Source organism: Scyliorhinus canicula, chromosome 24 (genome assembly GCF_902713615.1).
Source record: "Scyliorhinus canicula chromosome 24, sScyCan1.1, whole genome shotgun sequence".
Classification (NCBI taxonomy): Eukaryota; Metazoa; Chordata; class Chondrichthyes; order Carcharhiniformes; family Scyliorhinidae; genus Scyliorhinus; species Scyliorhinus canicula.
In genome coordinates, this window is record NC_052169.1 from 15,374,068 (window position 1) to 15,395,612 (window position 21,545).

At 48.9% G+C, this 21,545-nt stretch overlaps 1 protein-coding gene across 1 annotated transcript; it reads left to right on the top strand.

Annotated features, from left to right (window-relative positions):
• Positions 1–1,838: 1,838 nt before the first annotated feature.
• Positions 1,839–13,591, top strand: LOC119956877. The gene is made up of 4 exons (XM_038784417.1): positions 1,839–2,256; positions 6,294–6,338; positions 10,154–10,273; positions 11,823–13,591. Exon 4 carries the CDS (start codon positions 12,107–12,109, stop codon positions 13,229–13,231), a length of 1,125 nt encoding a protein of 374 aa, XP_038640345.1. The 5' UTR covers positions 1,839–2,256; positions 6,294–6,338; positions 10,154–10,273; positions 11,823–12,106; the 3' UTR covers positions 13,232–13,591.
• The last annotated feature ends 7,954 nt before the right edge of the window (positions 13,592–21,545 follow it).

Here is a 21,545-nt window from a genome sequence, read left to right on the forward strand (position 1 = left end):
GCCAGTTCCTTTGATCAGACACCGAATTCCATCTAACATTGCACCTCAACTGGAAACAACCCGAGACAGCTTGTGTTTTGGGCTTCTCACATAGCGAGTCCCCTGCTGAATGATATAACTGACCTTAGTACCACAGACTACGGGGGGGGGGGGGGGGGGGGGGGAGGGTACTGGCAATCATAGAATTATAACTCTCAGTAGGAGGCAATTTAGCCCATCATGAACATGCTTTTTTCAAAATAAATTCAGAACGCCCACTTATTTCTTTTCCAATTAAGGGGCAATTTAGCGTGGCCAATCCACCTACCCTGCACATGTTTGTGCTGTGGGGAGGAGACCCACGCAGACACGGGGAGAATGTGCAAACTGCACATGGACAGTGACCCGGGGCCGGGATCGAACCCGGGTCCCCAGCGCCGTGAGGCAGCAGTGCTAACCACTGCGCCGCCGTGCCGCCATTAACATGCGGGCTCTGAAAGAGCCATCCGATTCCTGGCTCACCCCCTACCGCCCCCCGCTCTTTCCCAGCAGTCACGTAATTATTTCCTGTCGGATCCTTAAATCTGCATTCCACTCCGAACAAATATGCAGCTGGGGCCAGGATTGGCTCACAGATGCACTTGGAGAACAAGAATGCCTTGGCACGTACACCTCAGTAACAGTAAATGGAAAAGGCGGAGGAGGACAATTAAACAGAAATTCTGAGAAACAGTGGATGCCTTTGCAATCGAATGCCAAAAAACATTAAAATGCCCCACTTCACCTGGCATTCTCTCAAGAATGGCAAAACCCTGAATTCTGGAGGCAGTTCGGGGTTGGTGGATCTGCCCCAACTCTCCCAGTTTGATCCAATTTACAATGTTATTGGCAGTGCTCCAGCAGTGCAGGCTAATGGTGGCAATGATAAGTTCCTGCACTCGTCCATTGCTTTGAGGAGCGGTGTGCGATGCCAAACTTAACGGGCGCAACAAGACTTTTTTTTTAAATGAAGAAACGGTTCAAAAATATAACTGCAAACAGTTTATTTTTTTCCCCCAAATGCCATTGTTTGGAAAGGTAATAAAAAAAGGTAGAGAGACCTTCAGTTGAGTTTTTGGCAAGTGAACAGTTGGGCAACATGAAAGCACTGGGCGTTGACAAAGGGTCATCTGGACTCGAAGCGTTCGCTCTTTTCTCTCCCTCCAGATGCTGCCGGACCTGCTGAGATTTCCCAGCATTTTCTCTTTGGTTTCAGATTCCAGCATCCACAGTAATTTGCTTTTATTTATGTGAGCACTGTTGCTTCACAGCGCCAGGGCCCCAGGTTCGATTCCTGGCTTGGGTCACTCTCTGTGTGGAGTCTGCACGTTCTCCCCGTGCCTGCGTGGGTTTCCTCCGGGTGCTCCGGTTTCCTCCCACACATCCTGAAAGACGCTAGGGGCTGTTCACAGCAACTTCATTGCAGTGTCAATGTAAGCCTACTTGTGACAATAAAGATTATTATATTGTTATAAAATGACCCTTGTTATGAGCTCCATGGCCCCATTTTTTAATATTCACACTGCAACTCTATTGCAATTTAAGCAGGTTTCCAAACTGCTATGCTGAATAATTGTACTTGAGCTTAATCGTTTCCCTCATGCCCCGAAACCCACTGACCCCACAGCATTTTCGTTTAAACTGCAGTTCAATGATCCTCAGGTGTACGCCTCAGAGGATATTTTATCTCACTTTGTATACCTGCATGTCTGTAATGCCTGCCTGGTTAGCCCTGTTTTGTTTAGCTTGGCTAGCAGCCCAGCCTCAGTGACATCACCTGCTATTTCATCATTTCAGATAGGAGTGTGTACATATATAAGTGGCGAAGTCAGAAGTTGAGTCAGATTTGCAAGGAAAATAATAGCTGCCGACTGACTGCATTTGAATCAACAGTTAGAGAAGCCCAGAGGATTGGCGTCAGGGAATGGTTAAGCAAAAAAAAAAGTAACTTGCTTCATTGGTTTCCGACAGCTATAAGGAGCTGACACTCACTGGCTTTTGAGACGTGCCTGGGACTTGTTTTGTTTTTCGTCCGAGGAGTGATCACAGCAACAGGGCTCTCTCTCTCTCTATGAGCCTGTCTTGTCTGCCCTGTACAGCTATTGTTCCTCACGGACACTCAAGCTGAGCATTAACTTCGACAAGCGTGCAGAAGATTTGCCCTGATGTCTGGCTGATCATGGACACGCAGCAATGAACCGTTTGACTCTTTGCTTCTGCAAGCATAGCTTTGGAAAGGTAGGCTCGTTTTCTAATCTGCGTTACCTCCCACCTCCGCTGGTGTCAAATTGCAATTTGTTGCACCTGGCAATACTGCGACAAACTTACATTTGTCTTTCCCCAAAAAATGGCAAGGAAATGTCTCCGTGCACAACATTTTTGCCAAATGCTTTCCTCTAAATCCCAGCTTTGCTCGAAAGCAGCAGGTTCTTTTATTCAACTTGTTTAGAAATAAACTAGATTAATAATGTGCAAGAAAAGAATTGGTACAGATGCAGATTGAATGGGTGGGATTGAGGATTTCATAACCCAAGTTTCTCGTGTGTGCAAACACAAGATTATATGGGAACCTGAATGAAAAAAAAATAATGAAAATAGCTTATGGTCACGAGTAGGCTTCAAATGAAGTTACTGTGAAAAGCCCCTAGTCGCCACATTCCGGCACCTGTTCGGGGAGGCTGTTACAGAATCGAACCGTGCTGCTGGCTTGCCCTGGCCTGCTTTCAAAGCCAGCGATTTAGCCCAGTGAGCTAAACAGCCCCTGAAGTATGGTAATGCAATCAAGGGGCCATTCAGTTTGTTTGGGTCAAGCTATCACGTGAAGGCTTACGTTCAGGACCTCGGTAAACCATTAACAGATGGACCACAGTGCCAGGCCCATCTCCCCAACTCCCTGTTGAATCAAGTATCAGTCCATTTCCATGTGAGTTAATAATAAGTGACAACGTAGAATGCTGAATAAACTCAGCAGGTCCGGCAGCATCTGTGGAGAGAAAAACCAGAGTTGACGTTACGAATCTATCTGACTCTTTGAACAGAACTTTTATCTGCATAAATCTACATCCAGATGCTCAGAGGCATTCCGAACAGCAAGTGAGTCATTCAATTAATCGTGTGAAGCATCTACCCCTTAAGTCATTTTAAGATGGCAATCAGAAGTCCTGGCTGTAAACAAACTACCTCATCGCTAGATAGCCAAATGGTTTCAAAAGCATAGAAAACAGCACCTCTTTGAATGAGCTTGTTTCGTGAAACGTGCCTTCTATTGAGATGGTACACACATTCAGAACTTGGAAGTAATCTTAATGTCACAATTCCAGGGCCTGCGACCCTTGTAAGGATTTGACTCGCCACATTGTCCCAGACCTTGGTGTCAAAATAATAGCTAGTGACACGCGTAGTTATTTAAATGTAAATGGTCCAGCACCATCAGACAAGAGGCAGATGCCACTATCCAAAGGTTGCTTACCGAGTTCCACTTCACTGTGAGCATCGCGGAAATGGCATTTTATCATCTGCCTCACCACTGAATCGTGTAGTGTTGATGTATTCACGTGGTTATTATGGGCTAGATGCATCATGAAGGTTTACGTGTTACCATTCCAAGCAAAAGTGCCCTTTTATTCGAGTAGCAAATGAGAATTACTGCCAATCAACCTCTCTGGTACTGAAAACAATTGGAGAGTCTCATCTCTTCAGGTGTTAATAGTCACTGGAGACTTTTTGGAAAGATAATTTCATCTCTGTTCTCTCGGAGTCCAATTTTTCTGTATTTTTATGGTTTTTCCTGTGCCCGATTTGATTTTGAATTCGCACACTCTAATTGACACTTCCTTCTACACCTTTGTTCAGCTTCCATTTTCAATCATTCAATTTGATTGATTAAGGGATTACACTGTTCACTCAGGTCCCAGGCGCCCCTTTCTCTTGCCGCACCATTATCAGCCCACGCATACTCTCAGCAACTTTGTCAGGCAATGGGCAGCACGGTGGCCTAGTGGTTAGCACAACCTCCTCACGGCGCTGAGGTCCCAGGTTCGATCCCGGCTCTGGGTCACTGTCCGTGTGGAGTTTGCACATTCTCCCCGTGTCTGCGTGGGCTTCGCCCCCACAACCCAAAAATGTGCAGGCTAGGTGGATTGGCCACGCTAAATTGCCCCTTAATTGGAAAAAATAATTGGGTAATCTAAATTTTAAAAAAAAAACTTTGTCAGGCAAGAAATCTAAAAGCCTGAACATGAAGTCTAACTGGGGCGGCGCGGTAGCACAGTGGTTAGCACTGTTGCTTTACAGCGCCAGGGTCCCAGGATCAATTCCCGGCTTGGGTCACTGCCTGTGCGGAGCCTGCAGGTTCTCCCTCTTTCTGCATGGGTTTCCTCCGGGTGCTCTGGTTTCCTCCCACAAGAAAATATCAGCCATGATTGAATGGCGGAGCAGACTCGATGGGCCGAGTGGCCTAATTATGCTCCTTACGGTCTTACGGTCCCGAAAGACGTGCTGTTAGGTGAATTGAACATTCTGAATTCTCCCTCCGTGTACCCGAACAGGCGCCGGAATGTGACGACTAGGGGCTTTTCATGGTAACTTCATTGCAATGTTAATGTCAGCCTACTTGTGGTAAAAAAAGGTTATTTATTAATGGCAGATATCATTAAAGATAATTATGTACCAATAGGGGGAGGCGGTGGCGTAGTGTTATTGTCACTACAGTAGTAACCCAGAGTACTGCTCTGGGGTCCCAGGTTCAAATCCCGCCACTGCAGATTGTGAAATTTGAATTCAATAAAAATCTGGAAATTTTGTCGAGTGCTGACCATGAAACCATTGTCAATTGTCGTAAAAACCCATCTGGTTCACTAATGTCCTTTAGGGAAGTGAATCTGCCATGCTTACCTGGTGTGGCCTAGATATGACTCAAGATCCACATTGCTGTGGATTGTTAACTCTTAACTGCCCCTCAAGGGCAATTAGGGATGGGCAATAAATGCTGGCACACGCCCATGTCTAATGAATGAATAAAACAAAATCATTCAAGAAAGGGGTGTGAGACATTTCAAGTACAACTCAAAATGAGCTGGTTAGGACTCCCTAATAAAGATTGTGGTAAATTTAGGATAAAGGTTGAGTGATCAATTAAAGGTGTGTCGGGCAGCACGGTGGCACAGCGGGTTAGCCCTGCTGCCCCACGGCGCTGAGGTCCCAGGTTCGATCCTGGCCCTGGGTCACTGTCCGTGTGGAGTTTGCACATTCTCCCCGTGTCTGCGTGGGTTTCACCCCCACAACCCAAAGATGTGCAGGGTAGGTGGATTGGCCACGCTAAATTGCCCCTTAATTGGAAAGATGAATTGGGTACTCTAAATGTATTAAAAATAAATTAAAAGGTATGTCACTTCTGCCAGAAGGTTTCACCAAATTTCACTTCACTTTTGAAGGGTTTTCTGAGGTATTGTTCCGTGGGGGACTGGAAACCCACTGATACCTCACCAACTTCCCCTTCCTCATGTCATACCTTACTTTCTGCAGTTTCAGCACACGGAACCGCGTAACTTTAATGTTCATAGGGCAGGGTTTTCCCGTCCCGTCCACCAAGGGGCCAGAAATTCCCGCTAGAACGTCAAGGCGCCTTTTACCGTCCTGTCAAACTTACCGCCGACTCACCGGCGACAGTTCCTGCTGTGGGCTGGATTCGGAACTCCCGCCCAGAGTCATCACGCTGGAGAAGGTCTTCGAGGGACTCCTTGTCGAAGGACTCCCGTTGCGTCATCCCCTCCCGCTGGAGAGCAATCCAATCAGTCCCATTCCCGCCTTTAGCACGGTTTTCTCTCACGTAACTGCCTCCTTAACAGCACCAGGTTCAAGGCGGCCGCTGCGTCCTCAACAACCAATTGTGAACTGGCAGCGACCCTGGCATCCCACCGGAGAATAAAACAAAGCACTCATCCAATTTCGGGCAGAAGGTTTACTTCGCAAGACAAAAACAAAAACAAGCCACATTCGGATCTTTTGAAAGTTTTAGATGCCCTGCTCGAACACCCGCTGAGAAAACAGGCCGCCTTTTTGCCTTTGATCCCCCCACCCCCACCTTTGCTCACTCAGCAATAAAGCTGCCCCTTTCACAGTGAAAAGAAAAACATGCCGATTATGCAATGCATTTGAATGGTATCGGGGAAATTAAATATATGTAAATGCTGACCACGATAATGGACAAAAGAGGAAATGTTGATGAAGAGATAATCCTTCTTACTAAAGTGATTTTTTTTTTGCTTCCTCTTCAGACTCTGGGTCAAGCAGGAACCAGCAGAGCACGTCCGAAAGCTGCGGTAAGTTCGTTTTTGTTCCTAATTTTACTGTATTTCTGGTTAGGGGAAGTCTTAAGATAATAATTAGCACCAACTTTTGTGTAAACACGTTAAAAGCGACGGAATCATTTGATGTGGCCCAGAGAACAGAGATGCCCACGGTGCCACAAGCGGAGGGTGGGCGTGGCACTCTGGGCTGTCAGTTGGCGCTAACCTGACTTTGTACTTTGGTGCCACAGTGACACCTGGAGGCAGAACCAGACTCCTTGCAAAGGAAATCCTCGCTGGAGCTCCCTGCCTTTGTCTCAGCGCCAACCCACAGACTGGCTGAGTCACTCAAGCTGGTACTGTTAACTGTTTCAACTCTTGTCCATGCTCAGTTATTTGATCTCAGCTGAGGCAATGGCGGGGGTGGGGGGGGGGGGGGGGGGGGTGGGGGGGGGGGGTGGAGGAGGGGTGGTAGAAATTACTTTCCAGAGATTGGGAGGAGAAAAATGAGGCAAGCTGACAGCTTCCGAATGCTGCCCAGTTCTCCACAGCTCTGGTTCGGGGGGGGGGGGGGGGGGGGTGAACGGGTCAGCTTCAGTTTCCAACGTCCATCCACCGTGGCTCAAGAACCCACTGATGCACCATCAACCTGACACGAGTCGTAGAGAGGATCCAGATTATTAGGCTTTAATAAGCTAGATGTGAGCCCGGCAGTGGTCGTGCAAGGAAAGGCCGACTGCCGGCTGGTACGAGCTTTTATAACCATCCTCTTGGCCAATCGGCGGGGAGTCACATGACTAGCCCACAGCCAATTGGCAGAGATGCACATGACATGCCTGGGCCAATGGGCAGCGGGACTGCTGTACCAATGGCTAGCCTGGTTCTAAGGTAATGTGATCTCCCTAGCCACACTACCACACCCACCGATCCCGCTGCCCATGTTTCCACATGAGGAATGGCTGCCCGGGCGAGGTGCCGGATCCCTGTGGAATTGCACCCCGGGGAAAGCCTTCAAGAGCGGAGAGACAATAGGTGAGAATGTAAAATCCGATCTTAACATTACGAGAGGACCTGGGGTTGGGGGGGGGGGGGGGGGGGGGGGGGGGGGGGGGGGAGTAATTGAGGCAAGTGGGTGGCACGGTGGCACAGTGGTTAGCACAGCTGCCTCCCAGCGCCAGGGACCCGCGTTCGATTCCGGCCTTGGGCGAATGTCTCTGTGGAATTTGCATGTCCTTCCTGTGTCTGCGTGGGTTTCCTCCAGGTGCTCCGGTTTCCTCCCACAGTCCAAAGATGTGCAGGTTAGGTGGATTGGCCATAATAAATTGCCTCTCGGTACCTAAAAAATGTTAGGTGGGCTTTCTGGGTTTTGGGGGGTAGGGTAGGGTTCACTTTCAGACGTTGGTGCAGACTCGATGGACCGAATGTTCTCCTTCTGATCAACAGGAAATAAAATGAATGCTGAACAGGCATCAGAGAACCATGCCAGATTAACGTAACCACTAATGAAACTGACCAAAGAGCAATTTCCTGGGGCTGGTTCAGCACACTGGGCTTGGCTTACCACAATGGGCTAAATCGCTGGCTTTGAAAGCAGGCCAAAACAGGCCAGCAGCACGGTTCAATTCCCGTACCAGCCTCCCCGAACAGGAATGTAGCGACTAGGGGCTTTTCACAGTAACTTCATTTGAAGCCTACTCGTGACAATAAGCAATTTTCATTTTCATTTCCTGCCTGCCTTTTATCGGTTTTGCAGGTGCGCGATATAAATGTGACTCAAACACCAATGACTGACCCCCACCTTAGTTTATTCCCCAATTTATTTATGGATAAATGACAAACCGGGATGACTTTTGTCACACCATTTCTCAAAAGCCCCGTTTGCCATCGGAGCTTCTAATGCAGTCCACTTGATTGGCATTCCTTCCATCACCTTAACCGTTCACTCCCTCCACCATGAGCGTGCAGTGGGTACCTTCCACTGCAGCAACTTGCGACGGCTCCTTTGACTGTTCCAAACTTTCATCCTCTGCCATCTATAAGGACAGGCGAATGGGAACCCTATCACCTCTAAGTTCCCCTCCCAAGTCACACACCATCCTGACTCTGAATGATGCCCCTTCACTGTCGCTGCGTCAAAACCCCTGGAACTCCCTCCCTATGAGAGATAATGTCGCCGTATTGGTAAAAATAGAAGTTCAGGCTAACACCCTGGGGACAAGGGTTCAAATCCCCAACAGAGCAGCTGGTAGAATTTAAATTCAGGTTTATAAATTTGAATTTGAAAACTAATTTCAGTCATGGTGGCCGTGATATTATCACAAATTGTTGTGAAAACCCATCTCGTTCACTGGTGCATTTTAAAGGGAAGGACTTTTGTCATCCTTTTTTGGCACTTTGAATGGCGCACGCGAGTCGCTCCGGTCAAGGGGCAATTCGGGATGGGTAACATCCTGACACTTTGCCAGCGATTCCCTCATCCTGAGAAACAATTTTTTTTCCCCAAACGTGGGTGTACCCAGACCACATGGCCTGCACTGGTTCACAAAGGCAGCTCAACATCACCTTCTCAAGGGCGGCAAGGTAGCACAGTGGTTAGCACCGTGGTGTCACAGCGTCGGGGTTCCGGGTTCGATTCCCGGCTTGGGTCAAAATCCACGTAGAGTCTGCACGCTCTCCCCGTTGCCTGTGTGGGTTTCCTCCGGGTGCTCCGGTTTCCTCCCACAAGTCCCCGAAAGACGCGCTGTTAGGTACTTTGGACATTCTGAATTCTCCCTCCGTGTACCCGAACAGGCGCTGGAATGTGACCACGAGGGGATTTTCACAGTAAATTCCTTGCAGTGTTAATGCAAGCCTACTTGTGACAATAATAAAGATTGTTATTAATTAAACTTTGCCAGCAACATTCACATCCCAGGAGCAAATGAAAAGAAACCTTTCCCTTTCTAGTTGCAGTTTCTCCTTTTTTTAAAAAAAATTTAGAGCACCCAATTCTTTTTTTCCAATAAAGGGGCAATTTAGCGTGGCCAATCAGCCTATCCCACACATCTTTGGGTCTGTGGGGGTGGCAGCCACGCAGACACGGGGAGAATGTGTAAAATCCACATGGACTGTGAGCCAGTGGCGGGATTGAACCCGGGTCCTCAGTGCCGTGAGGCAGCAGTGCTAAGCACTCCACCAACGCGCTCCTGCGCAGTTCCCCTTTTAAAAATCCTCGCAAACTTGATCCTTGGTTGGTCATCTAGTTCTCCTTATATCCTTGAAGCATTTTTTCAGCATTAAACAACACAACGGGCGGGCCTCGCCTGCCTCCGACGCCAAAATCGCGTTCGGCGGAAGCCGATCCGCGGGCAGGGGAGGGTTTTGGCGAGGGCTGGGGGCACTGGTGGGGGGTGTGGTCCAGGGGTGACGAGCCTGGCCAAAGGGGGTCACTATTTGACAGGCCGGGTCCACGTGCGGCCGGTGCCATGTTGCACGGCACGGCCGCTACAAACCGTGCGCATACGCGGCCACGGACCCGACAGTTCCCCGGCCGTATCCGCAGCTAGAGCCGTGGGCTTTACACTGCGTGTCTGCTTGCCCCACACCAGACGGAGGATCGGTGCCCGATTTGCGCCAATTGTTCAATCATAAAACGTCACCTTTCCCACGCTGGCGTCAACCCAATTGGAGAATCCAGCCCCTTGTAACATCTTGCCATCAGCTGCAGACTTGATAGTTCAAATCTAAAATGCAGTGAGGCAATAGTATCACAGCTTCTCTTCGGCACCTCCTTCTTTAGCTACAAGTGCAGTGTTGTTTCAGGAGACTGCGCACGGCAATTGACCACATTTCACTTGCTGCTGTTCCAGGTTTGCCATGCAAGTCGACACTGCCGCCAAGTCATGGGACATGAGTCACGATAAACTCAGAGCTGCTTATTTGAAAATATCAGCAGGGTCACAGAAGGATCGTTGCTCTTTGGTGTAGAGGTATGTTTGATTCCATGTAATAAATATGCACATGCAGATAAAAATTTTATCCTATTTCCATTCAAACCTCTGGTTGGTACTCAAGTGCAAAGCGCCGCAGATGTCTTCTACAAGTCAGCAACTCACATTATCTTCTTGAGCTTCCCGTATCTAGCGGTGCACTAAGGCAGACTATTGTCTGTTTCCATCGCTAGTAATTCTCGGAACAAGTCGCTAATCTGTCGCCGAGGGGCTGATAGCTGAAGGGGACGCCCACTCCACATGGTTGACCGAGCGTCTCTCCCGCTATTCTCGCCAGCCATTGGCGCGTTTGGAAGGGTTTTGCAGGTTGACACACTCAACCTGTTTGGCCTCCTTATGAACCCACTTCCCTTGGCCGCCAAGTCCTGGGGTGGGACCTGAAGCTTCTGGCTCAGGGGCAGGAACGCTACCCACTACGTCACATGATCTCTCAGCTGAAGACTATGCCTTTTCTTTTGTCTCTAATGAGAGAAATGATCCAATCCTGAGGAAATCTGTTCAACCTCGGAGACGCACGAGGATCAGGAGAGGCAGAGAGGAGAGATCCTTACTTATTGTCTGCAAACTCGAAGCACCTTGCACCTTTTTAGCAACAGTGAAGAAAGGGGTGAGATTAGTGAAGCGAGAATTGGAAGCAGCAACGGGAAAGTGAAGGTGAGACCAGGTTTGAAATGAGAGCTCACAGCAGAGTAGGTCGGAGCCTCAAGTCATATTGCAGCTGTATAGAACCTTAGTTAGGCCACACTTGGAGTACAGTGTTCAATTCTGGTCACCACACTACCAGAAGGATGTGGAGGCTTTAGAGAGGCTGCAAAAGAGATTTACCAGGATGTTGCCTGGTATGGAGGGCATTAGCTATGAGGAGCGGTTGAATAAACTTGGTTTGTTCTCATTGGAATGACAGAGGTTGAGGGGCGATCTGATAAGAGGTCTACAAAATTATGAGGGCCATCGACAGAGTGGATAGTCAGAGGCTTTTCCCCAGGGTAGAGTGGTCAATTACTAGGGGGCATAGGTTTAAGGTGCGAGGGGCAAGGTTTAGAGTAGATGGACGAGGCAAATTGTTTACACAGAGGGTAGTAGGTGCCTGGAACTCGCAACCGGAGGAGGTGGTGGAAGCAGGGACGATAGTGACGTTTAAGGGGCATCTTGACAAATACACGAATAGGATGGGAATAGAGGGATCTGTAGAAGTGTAGAAGAATTTAGTTTAGACGGGCAGCATGGTCGGCGCTGGCTTGTGTAGTGATCCTCACTTGAGTGTGTACAGAAGGGGCTGATGGGAAATGGAAATACCACCAGGGGGCAGCACGGGGACGTACGAGAGTGACGCCAAAGGCCCTCCTCTTCACTTTGGCTGAACAGGCGGTGAGGAGAACAGGGACGGAAGTGAGCTCAGGGCTGCTAGTGTGGTCAGGCCTAGTTGCAGAGCATAGAGAAGTGTAACCTTTACAAGTGCAGTTCTGTAAGTAAGAGGTCACGCAATCATTTAAGTTGTGTAGCACAATAAACCTTCCTTCAACTACAGGACGACTTCTAGCATTCTTTCCAGTAACATAACCTGGTACAGGAGTGGCTTATTTGAACAGCACTAGATAGATCAGGTTAGAGACCAGAAAGAACCAACGCAACCAGCAACAGGCCGGCCGCCCGACTGTGGAAGACTTTGCAGCATTTTGATTCCAGACAACCTACTGAAAGCGATGGATCGCACGCTACTTCCAGGGATGCTAAAAACTACCGGTAATTTAAATAGTAACTGGAAAATGTTTAAACAGCACCTTCAGATATACATGGCAGCTATGGACTTAAATGCCGCCACCGATGATAGAAAAATTGGACTTTTACCCGCAACGGCAGGCGATAGACATTTATAACTCTTTTACGTATGGTGATACTGAAGATAAAACTAAATATCAAGTGATAGTGGCAAAATTTGATGACCACTGTAAATCTCAATCAAATGAAATCATGGAACAATTCAACCTGCAGAACCGATTCCATAAAAACGGGGAGACTATCTCCAATTTTGTCACAGATCTCCGCTTGCTAGCACAGGGCTGCAACTATGCTGACGTAACAGAATCAATCATCAGGGATCAATTAATCTATGGTTTTTCCAATGAAAAACTAAGGGAATCATTAATGCTGCAAAATGACTTAACACTAAAAACCACGATAGCAAAATGCTTACAACAGGAGCAGAAAAATCAGCAGTACCTGGAGCTTCTTGAAAAACAAAACATGGAGAAAACCCACCACGAGGCAGACGTAAGAATGGTGGCCTCTCCTCACAGGCCTCCTCTTCCGGTGGCTGGTGCCCATAAAGGCACGTCTGCGCATGCGCGCAATCCGGACAGACGCGACCCCGGAAGGACCCGGTACGCGCATGGGCATTACCCACAATACCGGCCCCAGTATGAAAATCGCGCTGCGCATGCGCGAACGCTACAAATGAGTGACGTCACGGACGTCATGACGTGTCACCGATGTGGCACCGCCCATTTAAAAGGGCAATGTCCTGCACAAGGGAAAAGGTGTCTAAAATGCTCCAAAATGAACCATTTTGCCTCCCAATGTCAGTCCACAGCCAATTACTACTCTACAATGCAAAGGCATGGAAACTTTAAAGTACACACAGTAGATGCAATGGACACTCCGACACCCGAAGAAAATTTCTCCGGCCACGAAGAGTTCCACTCCTGGGAGAACACGTATGGCGTTGGAATCATAAACGCCACAGCGGAACCACATGAGCTGACCACACAGCCACGATACGTGCATGCCATCGAATCCACAAGGGAATGGAGTGCCACGGTGCAAGTCAACAACTCCCCCATCACGTTCAAGCTGCACACGGGAGCATCCGCAAACTTGATGACAAGCAAAGATCTCACATCCATCCCAGGGACACACGAGATGCTACCTGCAAGTTAACAGGTTACAATGGGAACCAGATCACCTCGAGGGGATCCTGCCACCTCCAAGTAGTCAACAAGACACTCACAACAGGACTACGATTTGAGATTGTGGACGACAAAAGAACTTCACTGCTAGGTGCTCAAGCCTGCAAGGATTTGCGGCTAATTCAAAAGTATCTTCATACACGCGGCTGACTCATCACGACTGGCCGATGACATACAGCTGCTTCTCAGTGGGTATCCCGACGTCTTCTCTGGCATGGGTACGTTACCCTACAAATACAAAATCCTGCTCAAAGGTGATGCAACACCGGTCATTCATGCGCCAAGGAGGGTACCAGCTCCATTGTGGGACAAGCTAAAAGCAGAACTCCAATGCCTCCAATCTCAAGGCATCATGCAAGAACATTCGCAGGGAACACTACCCAATGCCCAAGCGAGAGGAGATAACGAGCAAAATGGCACAAGCTCGCATATTTACCAAGCTTGATGCCTCACAGGGCTTCTGGCAAATGCAGCTGGATGATTCCAGCCGACTGCTGTGTACCTTCAACACGCCGTTTGGACGGTACTGTTATAATCGGATGCCCTTCGGGATTATATCTGCATCCGAAATATTTCACCGAATAATGGAGCAGATGACAGAAGGCATCCGTGTCTATGTTGATGACATCATAATATGGTCAATGACCACATTGCGAGGTTAAAACAAGTCTTCCAAAGAATCCACCACTTTGGGCTGAAGCTCAACCAGGCCAAGTACATCTTTGCACGGTCCTCTCTGACCTTCCTGGGTGACACAATATCAGAGCACGGGGTGAAGCCGGACACTGGGAAGATCGCAACGATTCAGAGCATGCAGAGACCACAGGACAGAAAGCGGTGCTCCAGGTTCCTGGGGATTCATCAACTTCCTCGACAAATTCATACCGACCTAGCAGCACGGACGACGGCGTTAAGGAACGTGACAAGGAAGGACACGGAGTCTGCCTGGACCCAACATCACCAAGGTGAATGGGATGATCTGAGACACCAATTGATGGCAGCTCCAACGCTGGCATTTTTTGACCCAGCAAAACCTACAAAGATCTCCACCGATGCCAGTCAACATGGAATTGGTGCGGTGCTACTGCAACAGAATGACCAGTCGGACTGGGTCCCAGTGGCTTACGCTTCGCGAGCGATGACCGCCACAGAGTGCAGGTACGCACAGATAGAGAAGGAGTGCCTGGGGTTGATCACAGGCATGACCAAATTCCACCACTATGTGTACGGTCTCCCCACGTTTCTCGTGGAAACTGATCATAGGCCACTGGTAAACATCATCAACAAAGATCTCAATGGTATGATGCCGCGCCTACAACGCATGATGATGAAGTTGCGGAGGTACGACTTCACGTTGGTCTACACCCCTGGTAAGGACCTAATAATAGTTGACACCTTATCCCGAGCCATGGACGCTGACAATCCGCCTTCGGCTTCCATTAATGATGTGGAAGCTCATGCACAGTGGTGCAGGGAGACAGTCCCAGCAACGGACGAGAGGCTGCAGCAGATTCGTCAGGCGACACGGGAAGATGCCACCCTCCAAGTCATGCACAACCTTCAGCATGGCTGGCCAAGAGGGCGGTGCCCATAGTTCCAAAACATCCAAACTGAACTGTCCATGGTGGATGGCATCATACTGCGGAATGACAGAATCATCATCCCACTGGCGCTCCAGGCGGACATGCTCCACAGGATTCACAAGGGGCACCTTGGTGCCGAAAAGTGCAAAAGGAGAGCACGACAATCCGTTAATTGGCCTGGGATAAACGAGGACATAACGAACATGGTGCTCACATGTGACACATGTCAAAGACATTGACCGGCACAATGCAAGGAGCCACTGCAGCAGCATGAGATGGCGACGTCACCGTGGGACAAAGTTGGCATAGACTTGTTTCAGTCCATGGGCCGAAACTATGTTCTGCTCATCGATTACTACTCCAACTTTCCGGAAGTACTGAAACTCCCGGATCTCACAGCGGCGTCAGTCATCAAGGCCTGCAAAGAAACCTTCTCCAGGCATGGCATCCCACAGACGGTCATGTCCGACAATGGTCCTTGCTTTGCCAGCTGGGAGTGGTTGGAATTCGCAAAACAGTACAATTTCAAGCATGTGACGTCAGGTCCACACTTTCCTCAATCGAATGGCAGGGTGGAGAAAGGTGTCCACATTATTAAACAACTAATCAGCAAGGCCGCTGACTCAAAGTCCGACATACACTTGGCCCTCTTGTCATACCTTTGAGCTCTGGGCTGTCACCGGCTCAAATGCTCTTCAATAGAGATGTGCGGACAATGCTACTGGCATTACACCTCGCCAATCCCGATCGCTCGCCAGTCCTGGACGAGATGCGTCACCAACGTCAGGTACAAAAGCAGCACTATGACTGACAGGCAAAAGTACTGCATCAGTTAGCAATCAACGATACGGCGAGGTTGCGACACCCGGCTGGGGGTTGGTGTAACATGGCGACGGTTCTCCGCCAAATATCACCACGATCTTACGTTGTGAAGCCTGATGATGGAACACTGTTTCGACGCAATCGCCGAGACCTGCTAAAGATTATTCCTCGTCAACCTGCATTTCCAACATTAGATCTGCAGTACTCGGTCATGCAACATCCTGGAACTCCAGCAGCGGGGGTCCACCTGGACGTAAAAGACTCTGGATCTCCATGCCGACTCAGGTGGTCCACCCGGATCAGACGTGCACCCAGCCGTCTGAACTTGTGAACATGGACTGACACTATCATTGCTCTGCTATGTATTTGTATATAAAACTAACTGTGTTTGAATTTGTGTTTAGTTACGGCTCTGCAACTATGAAAAGAAAAGTGAAAAAAGGGGGATGTAGTGATTCTCACTTGAGTGTGTACAGAAGGGGCTGATGGGAAATGGAAATACCACCAGGGGGCAGCATGGGGACGTATAAGAGTGACGCGGAAGGCCCTCCCCCTCACTTTGGCTGAACAGACGGTGAGGAGAACAGGGATGGAAGTGAGCTCAGGGCTGCTAGTGTGGTCAGGCCTAGTTGCAGAGCATAGAGAAGTGTAACCTTTACAAGTGCAGTTCTGTAGGTAAGAGCTCACGCAACCATTTAAGTTGTGTAGCACAATAAACCTTCCTTCAACTACAGGACGACTTCTAGCATTCTTTCCAGTAACATAACAGCTTGGAGGGCCGAAAGGCCCGTTTCTGTGCTGTACTTTTCTTTGTTCAACAAAGAAACTGCGCTTCGCAGCAAACTCAAGAGGCAAAGGGAGAAAATGCTGAAGATGCTCAACTCTGAAATGGTAAATCCCCTTTCCTCTCCAGCATCTTTATTGCCGGCAGTTTTAGCTTCTAATTTCCGATTTCCAGTATTTCTTGCCCATTGCCAATTTCCCTTGAAGCTGAGTGGCTTGGAAGGCCTGTTAAAAATCAGCCCCATTGCTGTGGGATTTTGGAATTACATAGACCAGACCAGGCAAAGACGGCAGATTCCTTCCCTCAGGGCAGATGTGTTTTTTTTTTAAGACCACAATCGATAGTGGTTCCACGGTCGTCATTAGACCTTTGTTTAGCACACTGGGCTAAATCGCTGGCTTTGGAAGCAGACCAAGCAGGCCAGCAGCACGGTTCGATTCCCGTAACAGCCTCCCCGAACAGGCGCCGGAATGTGGCGACTAGGGGCTTTTCACAGTAACTTCATTCAAGTCTACTCGTGACAATAAGCGATTTTCATTTCATTTCATTTAATTATTATTGAATTCAAATTTCGCCATCCGCTTTGATGGCGTCATGGAAATTATAATAAAGACAAATTCCTCCAGGTTCGATTTAAGGAAATTTATTTACACAAATATATTTGCGGAGAGAGAGTGTGTTCCGGCTGCAAAAGCCAGGGCACCGCACTCTGAGATTCGATTGAAGACAGCATGTTTTATAGTCTGAAATAACAGCTTGAAGTAAAACAGGAATGTTTATATTAAATAGACCTTGGAAAGTACACAAGATGAAATACATAGTAGGTATGTTCCTGCCCTTAGCTAAAAACAACTCGAGTACACATTTTGTTATCTTTCGGAGGACAATCCGTTTTCATAATAAGGGGCGAAATTCTCCCAAAACGGGAGAAATCGTAAAACTGCCGTAAAACCCGGGCGGGTTTTACGGCAGCGCGCCCCTTCCCAACGGGGGACCGATTCTGGTCCCCCGTCGGGGCTAGCTGCCCGACGTCGGAGGCTCCGACAAGTCGGGTTTAACGAAAATCGTTAAGCCCGCTTGCCGGAGTTAGCGCCGGCTGACGCGTCATATGACGTCAGCCGCGCATGCGCAGGTGGGAAGACTCCACCCGCGCATGCGCGGGTGACGTCATCGCGTTTTTGCGCGAAACCCGCGCATGCGCGGGCCGGGTTGCCCCTCAGCCGCCCCGCGTATTGATACTGCGGGGCGGCGGAAGGACAAATAGTGCGCGGGCATCGGGCCCGCTGCCCGCGATCGGTGCCCACCGATCGCGGGCCCATGGCACCCTTGGCACGGCCGTGGTACTGCCGTGCCAATCGGTGCCATGGTTATTTTTTGCGAGTTTGTCACGACGTTTTTACGAACGGCAGGACCAGGTGTGTTTGCCGTTCGTAAAAAGGTCGTAAAGGGCTGGGACTTCGGCCCTTCTAACAGCTGAGAATCGCTGCCGGCCGTAAAAAAACGGCGGCAGCGATTCTTGTCGGGATTTCGGCGGGGGGGGGGGAATAGCGGGAGGGCGTCAAAAAAGTCGGGAAGGCCCTCCCGCTATTCTCCCACCCGTCGTGGGGGGGGGAGAATTTCGCCCAAGATTCTAACCCAGGTTCCAGACTATTACCTGGATCTCTGGATTACTAGTCTGACACCACCTCCTCCCCTAGCAAGAGGATTTTTTTCGCCTTTGCCAGACTGGGGAATTATATTGGAAATGCAAACTTGTCCAATCTCAACGATTACAGGTCATCCGATAAAGACGACAAAATTATATTCACTCTGTGGATTTTGGTGGCAATGGGTGTGGTCTTGTGACGTTTAGCTTAAGCTTCAGTTTACATACCAAAACAATCCTTGAATTTGCTGTGGTTACATCAATATTTGCTTCAGTTAGTAAAATGCTCGAGATTATAAGGATGACCCTGATACAAGCTCCGATTAATTTTTGACCTCAAGTAAAACTTTCTCAATTGTCAAAACTGCCAAAGCGTGTAGTCAGTCAAAGTTCATGATCCGTGTTTGCGTGGGTTGCAAGGTAGGTGGATGGAACACGCTAAATTGCCCCTTAATTGGAAAAAATTAATTGGGTACTCTTTAAAAAAAAATTTTTTTTTTTTTTTTTAAAGTTCATGATCCGATTCTTGAGTTAGGTGATCTTGCTTGAGGTGACAGTGTTATAGATGGCGAGAAATCAGCTCTACTGGTCACTGCCCAGTGATTTTCCCACGCCTTTCAGATCGAAATGTTCATAGAAGCATACAATGCTTCCAGCATGCAAGGAGGCCATTTGGCCCACTGGCGCTTTGTAGAAGCAATTCACCTAGTACCAATCTTCTGCCTTCTTCTTATAGCCCTGCACATTCTTCCTTTCCAGACAGTAATCCAACTCCCTCTTGAATGCCTCAGTTGAATCTGCCTCCACCATACTCTCAGGCAGTGCATTGCAGATCCTAACTACTAGGGGTGAGTGAGACCCGGCGATTGAGGGGTGGGTGAGGCCGCTTCATCCCCATTTTCAGGAGGACGATTTCCACCTCCCCCACCGAGAGCATTTAAAAAAAAATAAATTTAGAGTGCCCAATTCATTTTTTCCAATTAAGGGGCAATTTAGCGTGTTCAATCCATCTAACCTGCACATCTTTTGGGTTGTGGGGGCGAAACCCACGCAAACACGGGAGAATGTGCAAACTCCACATGGACAGTGACCCAGAGCCGGGATCGAACCTGGGACCTTGGCGCTGTGCGACCCCTGTGAGTATTTTGATCCGATTGTTTGTGCACCTGCGCCTGAGACTTGGTGTACTGCTCCCCCGGCGCACAGTCCAAAGATGTGCAAGTTAGGTGGATTGACCATAGCATGGTGGTTAGCATCAATGCTTCACAGCTCCAGGGTCCCAGGTTCGATTCCCGGCTGGGTCACTGTCTGTGTGGAGTCTGCACGTCCTCCCCGTGTGCGCGTGGGTTTCCTCCGGGTGCTCCGGTTTCCTCCCACAGTCCAAAGATGTGCGGGTTAGGTGGATTGGCCATGCTAAATTGCCCATAGTGTAAGGTTAATGGGGGATTGTTGGGTTACGGGTATACGGGTTACGTGGGTTTAAGTAGGGTGATCATTGCTCGGCACAACATCGAGGGCTGAAGGGCCTGTTCTGTGCTGTACTGTTCTATGTTCTATGTTCTATCTGTAGGTTAGGTTACGGGGTTGCACGGATAGGGCGGCGTTGCGCCTGGGTGGGGCGCTCTTTCGGAATGTCGGTGCAGACTAGAATGGCCTCCTTCTGCACTGTAGGGATTCTAAGCTTTGCCGTTCTCCAGTCCTCTGTCACTGAATCTAAGGAACCTTGGGAAATTACGGCCTGTGCTGTCGTAATTTACCCTCTCACCTCCCTCAGCGGATCCATGTGCAGATAGAGCATGACTGCCTGCAAACCCCCTTATTGTTAATGCCTGGGCCAAGAGTCTGCTTTGGCTACAATCTGCTCACAAACTGCACTCAGAATTGGGCTAGCTTCAAGAATTGATGCTCACGTTTCGGCTCAAACTCATTTGCATGCCTCTAAAATGTAAAGGCTGGGACCTGCGCAATTGGGCAGCTTTGCAATCAATTTTCATTTTCTTTTTAAATACATTAATCAAAAAATGTTTCTTGCGACGTTTACGGCAGATGGCCTGCTGACATTTATTAATACAGCTGAAACAGAGTTTATCACAGCGGCTGGCCCACTGCCCGGGAGGATTCCAAAAAATAGAAAAAGACATTAGGAATATACTGAACTATTTACTCATTACTGTCTTGATTACTCCATTCCTGAGTAAATGGAAATCTATTTGCAAAAACTTTTCAAACTTGCACCCAAAAAGGGATGGCTTATGAAGTACATTGAAGGCAAAACAGGCACATTTAGCAGCAACTTGCAATGGTCACTTATTCAATCTTTTCTAAAAATTCATATTTTTACGGGATGTGGGGGGTCGCTGGCTACACCAGCATTTGTTGCACATCTCTAATTGCCCTTGCGAAAGTGGAGGTTCGCTGCCTCCTTGAACCGCCACAGTCCATGAGGTGTAGGTACACCCACTGTGCTGTTAGGCAGGGGGTTCCAAGATTTTGACCCAGCAACAGTGAAGGAACGATCGATATGTTTCCAAGTCAGGAAGGCGAGTAGCTTGGAGGAGAATATGCAGATGGTGGGGCTTTGATGTCTGCTGCCCTTGTCCTTCTAGATGGTAGTGGTCGTGGGTTTGGACGATACTGCCCAAGGAGCCTTGGTGAGTTCCTGTAGTGCATCCTGTGATGGTACGCACGGCTCCTACTGTTCATCGGTGGCGGAGGGAGTGAATGTTTGTGGAAGGGGTGCCAATCAAGCGGGTTGCTTCGTCCTGGATGGTGTCGAGCTTCTTGAGTGTTGTTGGAGCTGCACTCATCCAGGCAATCTGTGGCCGTGGCCAGTTTTTGTGAGCTTCATCGTGGTTCTAACACAATCTTTAATTTGAACCACTGCAAAATGATGGAATTCGATTTTGCACAGGGAGGAATTTGCTCTTGAAATTGCTCAATCGATTTCTGGTCGAATATGGTCGATTTCTGTGTTGGGAAAAGGCAGTGCATCTGAAAGGAACACTCCAGGCCCATCTGCCTGGTACTGATAGGAAGATTGGCAACCTGGACACAGGTTCTGGGAACATGAATTTGTGATGAGGACTAGGAATGCCTGAGAATTAACTCTGGTGCTTGGTTAGGTGGTCCGTGGACATGGTACATTAAAGCATCAAAGCCTGCAGGAGGAAGCAGAAGAAAAATGAAGGAATGCGCACGAGCACTCTGGAGTTGATACTTGCAACTGGAGCCAGACCCATTGAACTTGCTTCCGGATCACACGATCCGAAGTTTGAGGGTTTTGTCGGAGTCTCCAACTGCAGCTCATCCTCGCAGGGGTTACCGTCTCTCGCATTGTCCAGGAAGAGCCAGGCGGGGGGGGGGGGGGGGGGGGGGGGGGGGGCACTGGGTTGTCCTACCGCCTCAGACTTCCAGCATTGGAGGGCAAAGAACGATCGAGAGGCAACAAAGC